This window comes from Sabethes cyaneus, chromosome 3 (assembly GCF_943734655.1).
Source record: "Sabethes cyaneus chromosome 3, idSabCyanKW18_F2, whole genome shotgun sequence".
Classification (NCBI taxonomy): Eukaryota; Metazoa; Arthropoda; class Insecta; order Diptera; family Culicidae; genus Sabethes; species Sabethes cyaneus.
Window position 1 is genome coordinate 4432226 of NC_071355.1, and position 12088 is coordinate 4444313.

At 41.9% G+C, this 12088-nt stretch overlaps 1 protein-coding gene across 1 annotated transcript; it reads left to right on the forward strand.

The window, feature by feature from the left end:
- On the forward strand, nt 1-5290 carry LOC128744235 (dihydroorotate dehydrogenase (quinone), mitochondrial-like). Its single transcript, XM_053841078.1, has 3 exons — nt 1-559; nt 4032-4461; nt 4531-5290. The coding sequence occupies exons 1-3, from the start codon at nt 1-3 to the stop codon at nt 5288-5290; spliced, it is 1749 nt and encodes a 582-aa protein (XP_053697053.1).
- The last annotated feature ends 6798 nt before the right edge of the window (nt 5291-12088 follow it).

The following is a 12088-nucleotide window of genomic DNA, read 5'->3' on the forward strand; positions in this document are numbered from 1 at the left end:
ATGAAACTGCAAACTGAGCAAAATAGCGCCCCCGCGATTTCCTTCGAAAACCGAGAAGAAGTACTCAGCGTAACAGAGGAGAAAAGTGAGAAACAGGAAAAGAGGAAGAAATTGAAATGGAAGGAAATTGAAGGTACATCAACTACAGATGTTTCCGAATCAGATGCCAAATTATCGACAGAGCCAATCAGTAGCTCCGATAGCTCAGATAGTTTCAGGAAAAGGAAACGGAAAAATAAGAACTATAATAAGGAAAAACCCCAAAAAACCGTTATGTCGAATCCGTACACGTCGACCGAAAATTCTTCGACTGAATCGAGCGATAGCTCTGAGTCGTCATCAACGACGATGTCTGATAGCTCATCCAATTCCAAATTGTCCCAAAATCGAAGGAATAAGAACAGAAAACATCGAAAATCGAAACGAAATAAAGAACCGATGAAACGAATTCCTATCTCAGAATGGCGATTGAAATATGACGGTAAGGACAATGGACGTAAATTGGCCGAATTTCTAAAAGAAATTAAAATGCAAAGTAAATCAGAGGATGTCACCGATCGTGAGTTATTCCGATCAGCCTTATATTTGTTCATAGGTCGCGCCAGAGATTGGTATATAGAAGGGGTAGAAAGTAAAAGCTTTCGAAATTGGAGAGAGCTGAAAAAGCAGCTGAAGCGCGAATTTCTTCCGCCAGACCTAGACTTTCAACTAGAAACCCAAGCAAGCAATCGCAAACAAGCAAGAGGGGAAAAGTTTGCGGATTATTTCCATGATGTACAGAAAATTTTCCTGTCTATGACCAAAACAGTGTCAGACCGAAGAAAATTTAAAACCATCTGGCGAAACATGCGTCACGATTACAAGAATGCTCTTACGGGCAAACATATAAAGACGCTTAGTAAGTTGAGAAAATACGGGAGAAGAATTGATGAGAATTATAGTAACTTGTATCAAAGGATACCGGAAAATACAACTCATCATCGCTCTTCCCAAGTCAGCGAAGTTATGACTTCGGGCAATCAGAAGAGTAAAGCCAGCTCTGGTAAATCGAGCAATAATCCGCGTGTTTTTACAAATAGCGACCGAGATCAAAAGATGAGCAAAAGTGAGACTCAAGAAATCAGATCTCAAAAAGCCTCAGCAGGAAAAGTGGATGGGAGGTTCGATAAGCAAGAGAGTGATCCTTTAGAAGGCTCGAGTAAAAATACATTTGACATTTTGGTTCAACAGTATGTACGCCCTCCAATCGGTACGTGCTACAACTGTAAGAAAGCAGGTCACCACTATGTAGAATGTCTAGATGAAAGGCAAAAATTTTGTCGTATCTGCGGATTTGCAAACGTGTACACAAGTATGTGTCCGTTTTGTAGAAAAAACTTAACAGGTTCAGCTTGAGGGAGGAAGCTGAAACCAGCACTGTAATTCCTCCTGAAATTGAACAAACGAAACTAGAATTAATAAACCACGGCTTCAAGCCTACCGATAGTACTGATTATTTTAACGAGCCAGAAGTAGATGAATGCTTTGTTATGTTACAAAACGATAACAGACCTTTCGTAAAAGTATCAATCATGGGAACTGAAATAACCGCGTTACTAGATAGTGGAACACAGCGATCTGTGTTAGGTTTCGGTGCAGAAACGCTAATAAAAGCATTAAAATTAAAAATATATCCTTCCCAGACAACCATTACAACGGCTGGTGGGAAAAATATTCCGGTGAAAGGCTATGTTCATATGCCAATAACGTTTACTAATAAAACTAAAATATTATCTGTTTTGGTAGCGCCAGATCTGTGTAGGAGACTAATATTGGGTTATGGTGATTTCTGGAGGACTTTCCACATTAACCTTCCTAATGCATTGGAAAAAAGTTACATATTATGCATTAAGGGTCGAAAACGACCCAAGTTTTGAAATTGCTCTCATTCATCCATTTTCAATCCGAATTTAGTTTTCTTTACCTCGTTTGAAAGATATGGCCAAAAACTAGCACCCAAGGTATGCTAGGGAATATTTGTTGCGGAGTTCTTCGTCGGCGATTACCAAGTTGGTTTTCATGTGAGTCGCTTCTCGATGGATCAGATATTTACCCTGCGTCTAGTAACTGACGAGTTCCGGGAGTACAACTTGCTGACTCATCATATTTTTATGGATTTCAAGGCGGCATACGATTCAGTCAAACGAAATAAGCTGTGACAGTTAACGCTAGAACATGGTTTTCTCATAGAACTAGTTACGTTGATTCGTGTGACGCTGGATGGGTAAAAATTCTGTGTCAGAATAGCAGATGAGACCTCACATGCTTTTTGATTTTGCGTATAACGTCGATATCACCGAAATCAAAAGTAGAGCAGGGAAAGAAGCCTTAGGTCATTTATTGAGAAATTGGGACTTACCATTAACACCGCCAAAACGAAGTACATGGTGCGTAAATCCAAATGGTGTTGGTGCCGAAGAGGAACTGAATATATTTTGCTTGCAAATTCGCATAAAACTGACGCTCTAGAGAACACTAATCCTTTCGGTGGCTTTTTACGTACAAGAATCATGGACGCTAAAAGAAGCTGATCGACGAATGCTTGGGGTTTTAGCGTAAAATTTTGCAGAATCCAAAATGGAGTGTTACACAGACGCCTGAACCATGAGCTGTATTAAGAATGCAAATATGCTGTAAAGCTGAATGCAAATATGCGTCGAGAATGCTCGACGAAAGAGTAGCCAAAATTATTTTAAGCAGAGAATCAAGAAGAGGCCGTAGACTTCGGAGTAGACATCGCACTGATAGATGTGCGCTATCGAGGATGATGCACGTTCAGTTGGTGTTCGAGGGGTTTGAAGAAATGTAGCCCAGGATTGAGTACTGGAGGACCATAACTCATTCGGCGCAGGATCGATAACGGACTGTCGTCACTGAAGTAAACTAATGTCGAATTTGTTTATTCAATCCGGATTGGAACTGGATGAACTTTTTGTATTCATTTGCTCCTATCTGACAGATAAAATTCATCCAGTGTCAACCCGGATTGAATAAACAAATTCGACATAAGTATGGAGCTTAAGCTGACAGTTCAATATTTATAAGTACTCAAATAACTGCGGATGAAATACTAACTCTACTTTTAAATACTTAGAATTGAAGCTGGTAATATTTTCGGAGCTTGGACCCCAAAAGCTCTACTTAAATGATTTCATGAATCGTGGGGCCCCAGCAATTGAACATTCGTGAGTCGTATAAAAAGTTTAATTGAAATACTAACTTACTTAACTGACTTGCCGTCCTAAGACAAAGCCTGTTGTAACGGACGCATCTAATTAAACGTTTATTAGATTATTTAATCAAATCCCAAATTCATTTTATTTTCTGTAACTAAAGAAGGTTTTGAAAAGTAGGTTCATAAATCGTGTATTTTCAGTAGCTGCGTGTACGAATTGTAGAAAGATTAGAAGAAAGGATCAACAAAACAAACCATAATCCAAAACCAGGTATCTGAGCAAGACCCCTTTGGTGATTAGGCTGCATAGGTAGTTACAGTGTACCACGTGTATATGCACTTACCATGTTTATCAGGCAGGGTCCGAACGGTCCGAACACACTTTACCCCCGCCCCAGGTAGCGTCAAAGATAAGCCGGGAGAAAGTAACCTTTGTTTTGACTAGCGGAAGGAACAGGCAGAGTAAATAATTTCGTATTATTCATTAGGTAAAATTGTCTACGCCCTTTAACAATGAATGCACGAAAATGGAAATACCAACCAACCAGGTACAGTTCAGGGAATCAGTCGGTAAATAATTTCCCACTTCTCTATCTCTTTCACCACACCTGGATCAAATGATTTGAATTTGTATCGAAAGATAGGAAAAACCAAAGTTATCACTTTCACTCCAATTAGCCATAAGGATTTAGAATAATTGAATTTACCTAACTACGTATAAATAGATCAGCTTTACGAAAAAATAAACTAGTGCAAAATCAGACCAGCAGTAAAACTTCTCATCCGAACGATCCTTTTGATTATTCTCCACAGCCAGCTCAATCACACTGCTCAATCATGAATCCAGTTCGCTCTCTATTGAAGGTAACAGCGCTCGGAGCAGCAACCTTTAGCATCACCTGCCTGTACAAGGGAAATGAAAGGTTCTACGAAAACATTTTCATGCCGATCGTTCGGCTCGCTCCGCCGGAAACTGCTCATCATCTGGCGGTGTTCGGCCTGAAGCTGGGATTGATTCGACCCGGATATCAAGATCCCGGCGTTCTGCGCACCCAGCTGATGAATATGGTTCTGCGCAATCCGGTCGGTATCGCTGCCGGGTTTGACAAACAGGGCGAAGCGGTCTGTGGACTGCATTTGCTTGGGTTCGGCTTTGTGGAGGTCGGATCGGTTACGCCCCAGCCGCAGCCGGGAAACCCGGGACCGCGAGTGTTTCGTCTGAAAGAGGATAAGGCGATTGTCAATAGGTATGTGTGGAGACTGAACGTGTTCTGTTACCATTATATTGTTTCATATCACCAATTTTTTTTTTCCAGATACGGATTTAATAGTGAGGGCCACAAAGTGGTTTACGAGCGGCTGAAAGAAGCTCGTCAAAAGTGTGGCGAAGATGTTGCTTTAGGAATTAATTTAGGAAAGAATAAACTTTCAAAGGATGCGATCCGCGATTACGTGAAAGGAGTGAAACGATTTAGTGGCTTAGCTGATTATCTCGTTATCAATATAAGTAGCCCGAATACGCCCGGTTTGAGGACTATGCAAAACAAAAGTACGCTTTTCGTATTGTTGAGTGAAGTCCTGAAGGCACGGAGTTCCCTGCCGCTGGCAGAACAACGACCTATTATGGTGAAACTGGCACCGGACTTGTCCGACGAAGACATCCAGGAGATAGTCACAGTTGTATGCAGCAAAGCATGTGCCGTCGACGGGCTAATCGTATCGAATACAACCATCGAAAGGCCATCTAGTCTGAAGAGCATCAATGCCGGCCAGCTGGGCGGCTTGAGTGGGCAGCCATTGTTCCAAAGATCTACCCAACTGGTGGCCAAGGTGTACAAATGGACCGAGGGAAAGATTCCCATCATCGGCGTTGGAGGGATTTTCAGCGGTCGCGATGCGTACAATAAAATTCTGGCCGGTGCCAGCGCGGTTCAACTATATACGGCGTTTATTTACCATGGACCACCGATTGTGATACGAGTCAAACAGGAACTTGAGGAGCTACTGAAAGCGGACGGGTACGACAGCGTGCAGCAAGCCGTGGGCAAGGGCGTAGATCGCATCTTACAAAGTTGATGATTGGTTCTAAGAATAAAGATTTTTTAGGTATATATTTTCAAATATCTTTCGGCTTTTACTGTCTCAACGACACCGGAAGTGCCAATATGTGTGGCGTTGATCTAAAAAGTCAGTTGTGCTTCCCCAAAAATAGTCCAATAGTTATTTTACGAAAAAATAAACTAGTGCAAACTCAGACCAGCAGTAAAGCTTCTCATCCGAACGATCCTTTTGATTATTCTCCACTTTCTTACTAAGCCTTCCGAATAAGAGAAGGACCTTGGTTTGAAGGTTTAACGAAAATATTTCAAGGGTGCATCCTTTCAAAGAAGTAGGTTTGATTGCGCTCATTGCTTTACCCTTAGCGGTGTAATTTTGGTGGCTCCAGAGAGGAACCGACCTCCGAGCCAGCCAGCCGTAACATTTTGGTGTCACTCCAGAGAGGAAGTGTTCACATTTTTTAAAAAGACCAGGAAGGACGAAAGACTCCCCTGGCAAGATCAGCACGATTTTTAAGGAAGTGCTCACATTTCTAAAGACCAGGAAGGACCAAGATATTCCCCTGGCAAGGTCAATACGTTCAGAGAGGAGTTTTGACATTTAAAGACCGGGAAGGACGGACGAGATTCCCCTGGCAAGTATTATCAGTCAGCACGATAAAATCCTGTAGCACTTTAGAAAGGAGAGTGCCTACATTTTTTAAAAAGACCAGGAAGGACGAAAGATATTCCTCTGGCAAGATCAGCACGATTTTAAAACAGCGTTTACATAGACTAATCTCAAGATTTTTAGTCTTGACCTTGGAATGAGGTCATACATATATTAATATTTTTTTTTAAACGATGGTTCTACAATTGATGAAGGGACGGTAGGGGAAAGAAATGAAAATTTTGGTGAAGGAGGGGGAAGAGCGGAAAGGAAGGGGGGGGGGGTATTGGTAGCTATGCTTGACAAGTAGTCATTTTGACTCCTACCTTTTGTCCAATGCTGGAAGGTGCATGAGTCGAACCAAGCTGTAATCGTTTACATTTCTAAAGACCAGGTAGGACGAACTTGCCCTGGCAAGGTTGGCACAATAAAGCAAGCCAAGCACCGCTAACCAAGGAAACCACTAAAGGCCTGCAGGACTTGGAATCGATTTTGGGTATTTCACTGCAGCGGCCACATTTGGACATAAATCGGAACTAAAAGGAGGACCGACATGTAAATTATAAGGTCAAGTCAAGAGAACATGGGCCACTAAGTATTGGAAACAGTATCAAGGTTCGCCAAGGACGGTTAAAGTTTTCACCATTACCGATCATAGGGATCGAAACTATTACCAGCAGGATTAGGAGTAAAGGCAAATTCCCCTGTAAAATAACACGTCAACAAAAGTTATGGATTTCTTCATGAAAAACCCCAACGGCAGGTGTCGTTTATGTACTGGAAAGGACATCACGGACAGCATGGTCCAATGTGATGAGTGCGACAGGTATTTCCACCTGGTTTGCGCACAATTAATAAATATGCCAACCGATGCAGGACGCTGGATCTGTATCAAATGTGCATTAATTGAAGACCTACGTGCCAAGTTGCAAAAAGAAGCAACGCAGCTGAAATCTGACGATTGCAAATCGAGGATTCCTGAAAGCCATAGAGATGGTATGGGGGAATTAATGAGTTCATCTAAGGAAAACAAAGTTGAACCAACGGACGATATGAGTTTCGCAAATGAAACACAAGTACCTGTTGTAAGCTGGACAGCCAACGAACGGCAAAGGCCGAAGCAAATCTGTACAGAAACGACCGAGGAAGGTACGTTCGATCCTGAAAGTACGGATCAAGAACTGAAGTATTTTGAAGGATGCTTCGAAACAATTAAAGCAGCTAACCGATTCAGTGAAGCTGCAGTTTTTGAGAAAAAGCAGATTCTAATGGATCTGTCTACATGAAGTGCAGCAATCTTAACGGATTGTTCGAATGCTTTGGATGATCTAGTTTCGGACATCAATGCATCAAAGAATTATTGCTATTTAGATGATCCTCAATTGGTAGAGGAAATTATCAGCAAATTATCCCTTAGTTTACAAATCACGTGGGCTAAGGAAACGAAGTCAAGAACTTAAGCGAATTAAACGATTGGTTGAAACCACAAGTTGAAATGCAAAGTATGCGGCGTACAAGGCAACCGCCAAAACATTTTCCTCCTCGCCTAAGAAGGAACTCCGAAGGTAGAGCTACAGTAATATGCTCGACTAATCAAGAAACCACAGATGGTCTCAGTTTTGATCAAATAAGTCCGCCGGATAGGGACAAAGACATTTTTGAAATTGTAAGGGAGAAACTTGCAATTAAGCAACAGATCGAAGTCGGTGAGAAGACGATCTGTAAAAACTCACAAGGAGTTCACACTCTCACTAAGGGAAGTGTGGTAAATAATAAAACGAAGAGCATGTTAATAAAACAAGTTGTTTGCCTAATTAAACGTAAAATCGTTGATAGCTTGTCTACGAACTCTCAAAAGACACGCACTAGAATTTGGAACTTTGAAAAGGGAAACAAAATTAAAAGACCCTTTGTTAAAGTTGATAATAATAAACATTCTGGTAAAGCTCAAAAGCAAAAAGAGATTGCTTCAGAAAAAGTTCACGAGGAAAAAGTCTCAAAAACTTTGATTTCTAAAAAAGAGAAAGAATTCTCAAAGATTCCAGCTGAATGTAACACATCCAGTTCATTCTCGGTTTTATTGAAACGCCAAAAGGCAGAAACAACATTAATTTCAGCGGATACTGAGTGTTCGCTTAAATTAATTGAAGCACTGACGCGTCCACCAGAAACCAGCAACAATAATATTGATTTCATCATGGAAATCAGAAAGGCTACGGATCATGCCGTAGACCAGGAGAACAAACGGAAGAGCAATTCTCAAAAATTAACACTGAGCTCTCAGAAGAGAGATAAACATATTTATCCTAAGACTGAACAGGATGAAGTCGACAAGAAATGCCAGGTGGATCGAAAATCTACATATGATGTTACGAAGACAGCCATAGTTTCACGGCGGACGAACACAAAGTTGGAGAATAGAAATGGCAAGTTGTCGCCAGGATTACTGGAAGAAACGGATTATTTGGATTTCAGTAGTAATTCGATTATTTCTGTCGTGGAAAGTCCCCCGACTAAATTATGCTACGAGAAGATGTTGGATGTATACAGGGAAACAACAATTATTCCCTTGGATCCTGAAGTCGAACACAACGACGAGGGGCAAGACACTGTTGAAAATATATTACTTTTCCCTATGGAAATATTTTTCCAACCTTAATATATTGACCTTTCCCACCCATAATATAACCTAAAGCCGTATAAAGTTACATTTATTTATACATTTATAGGGTTTTAATAGGGCCTAATATATTTATATTATGATAATATTATGAAGTGTCTTGCCCCTCGCACAACGATATACGCATTGGAAAACTCAAAAGAACCGAATTGCCAGTTAAGAGGTATTTGTCGTCGGAAAACCACGATAAACAAAAACATGTAATGCAAGGATCGGAATTCACTGAGAAAATAAAACATGCAGAGATTCTAAGTATACCTAGATCTATTGAAAGTTCAACAAAGACTTTTACGGTTTATCAGTATGTCGAAGAAGCACTACCTCTTAGAATATAAACGAAGCAAATAGCAGTAGATACTAGAGACGATTTGGATTCATCATTACAAGCAGCGGTAATCGACTCAATAGTATCAGAATCGATTGAGTTTGGAATACCAATAGGCGCTCGAATACAGTCAACGGACGAACATGGAAATATCTTCGTTAGGGAAAACCTGGACACTCCAATTAGAGATAATTTGAGTCAGTTACTAAAACGGGTCTAGGATCGTGAAATGCACTCGTACAGAAAATAAACAGCGAATTTAAGAAACGTGGTTTATTGTACGAGAATAACTTTCAGAGTAAACAAAACGATGCAATGTAATGTATGCAAAGGTATATGAGATCGTAACTATACATATAGGTAGCATTCGCAAATGCTGGCACATCAAGTAGCGAGGGGTTGTCTACCCTAACACCCCCACTCAACCGCTGCAACTTGTTAATCCGATGGCAGAACAATTTCGGCGAAATACTGCAACCGGCAGACTCTTAGTCATCATGTCAGCTTGTTGATCACTGGTAGGGACGTATTCAATAGCAATCTTGTTCTCCTTCACTAAATCCTTTACGAAGAAAAACTTAACATCGATGTGTTTTAATCTCCCGAAGCCTTTGTCATCCTCGGTTATACGAATCGTCGATTGATTATCTTCGAAATACGGTACTGGGTTTTCCAATTTACATCCTAGATCCTGCAATAAACGCTGCATCCACAGGCCATGACAAACCGCTACACATAACGCTGTCAATTCTGCCTCCGTTGAAGAAAGCGCCACAGTTTGTTGTTTTCGTGTAATCCACGACACCGTTGATCCGTACACTTTAAACACGCTGCCACTAACCGATCGCCTATCAACAGCATTGTTGGCCCAGTCGGCATCCGTGTACACCTTTAAAACTTTCCCTGCATTTCGTTGGTATACAAGACTCAGATCTAAAGAACCTTTTATGTAACGCAGAATCCGTTTCAAGTGTGTCCAGTGATCGTCTGTCGGACAACTTTGATACTGACTAAAGAAGTTCACACTGGCCGCCAGATCTGGCCGTGTTGTCAAGGACGCGTACATCAGACAACCTATCAATTCGCGATAGGGTTGTTTAGTACGCTTCTCTTCCTCGCCCTTCATGAGCTTCAACCTGTTCTCCATTGGCGTCGAACAGGGTTTGCAATCTTGCATATTAAACCGTCTCAAAACATCTTGAAGATAATTACGCTGATCCATTCGCAGGACTCCTTTCTCACTTTCGTAATCGATCGATATCCCGAGAAAGCACTTAATTTCCCCGATATCCGTCATCTCGAATTCACGTGAAAGTAAACTCTTCAAGCGTTCAACGATCTTCAATGTTGAACCCGCAATCATAATGTCGTCTACGTATAAAACGATAAAAATAATTCCATCGTTCGTCCTCTGTGTATAAAGACATTGATCATTCAAACTTCGTCGAAAGTGCAAACGCTTCTGAACAAAGTGGTCAAACCAGTCGTTCCAGGCTTTGGATGCCTGCTTCAATCCGTATATGGATTTCTTTAAATGACACACAAGATTATTACCGCTTTCGAATCCTTCAGGTTGCGTCATGAAAATCTCTTCAGTGAGTGAACCGTTCAAGAAGGCTGTTCGAACGTCCATCTGATGGACAATCATCTTCTTTTCATTCGCCAAAGCTAAAACTGTACTTAAAGTGTCCAATCTGGCAACCGGGGAATAAGTTTCATCGTAATCAAATCCGAAACGTTGGCTGAAGCCTCTGGCCACCAATCGAGCTTTATAACGATCAGGTTGTCCGTCCATTCCCCTCTTTACCTTAAACACCCACTTGCACGTAACAGGTGACCGCCCTTGTGGTAACTTTGTCAGCTCCCATGTTTGATTTTTCATCAGCGACTGCATCTCTTCATCCACCGCTATTTGCCATTTATCCCAGTCCGGACGCTTCCGAGCTTCAGCTAGTGTTTTGGGAAGATTCTCCACAAAGCTTGTGACATTTAACGCGTAAGCCGCATAGTCCATCACGTAGTCTCCATGCCAGGCAGGTGCCCTGCGTTCTCTTCTTGCATTCCCCGAGCCATCGTTCGCCTCAGTACCAGCATCCTCGAGAGATTTGTCACTGCCACAGACACTGGAGAAATCTTCATCCTCTGATGTCACCAGCTCATGGTGCATCTCTTCATGCTCCTGCTCAACTTCAGCACCGCCATTATCAACAGCATCTATTGAGATAAAATCATCGGTTGATAAATGCTCTTGTTGATCGACGGAAGACGAGGTTTCCACAAAAACGACATCACGAACATGAAATTCTCTTTGTTTGCTAGGGCTCCATACCCGATAGCCATTGATGGCGTATCCAACAAAAATTCCTTTCCATGATTTAGAATTAAGCTTACCTCGTTTTTCCTTAGGAATGTGAACGTACACGTTGCAGCCAAAAACTCGAAGTTTAGTCAAGTCAGGCTTGTGCCCTTCCCATCTCTCATACGGCGTTTCACAATTGTCGACAGCACTGGTTGGACTACGGTTTACTAAGAATGCAGCGGTCTGAATAGCATTCCGGAATCCTCCAGCATCGCTCTGGCTTTATCGACGAGAGTGCGGTTCATCCGCTCGCTTACCCCGTTCTGCTCGGGCGTATACGGAACCGTCCACTCCACCACAATTCCTTTCTTCTTCAAGAACTGCTGAAATTGCCCGCTTCGATATTCGCCACCGTTGTCACACCGTAAACGACTGATACGCTGACCGAACTTTGCCGAAACAACCGCTTCGTAATTTCGAAAACAGTCAAACACTTCATCTTTCGTATTTATTAAGAACACCATCACAAAGTGGCTCCAATCATCTACGAAAGTAACGAAATATTTCGCACCGCCAACACCAATGGGCGAAACTGGACCGCATACGTCTGTATGAATCAGTTCTATAGCACTCGCGACGACCGCTTTTGTGTACGAACCGGAAACGGGTTACGCGTTTGTTTACCACGTAAGCAAGGCTCGCATACGATACTGCCTTCATCGGTACATGACACTTTCAGACCTGTCACCATCTCGTTCCGAATCAACTTGTCAATACCAAGGTGAGTTAAAATAGGTGATCTAGTTTTCACAGTTTGTAGAACAGGAGTGTGCGGAACGATTGGTTAGCAACCATCGACGTTGT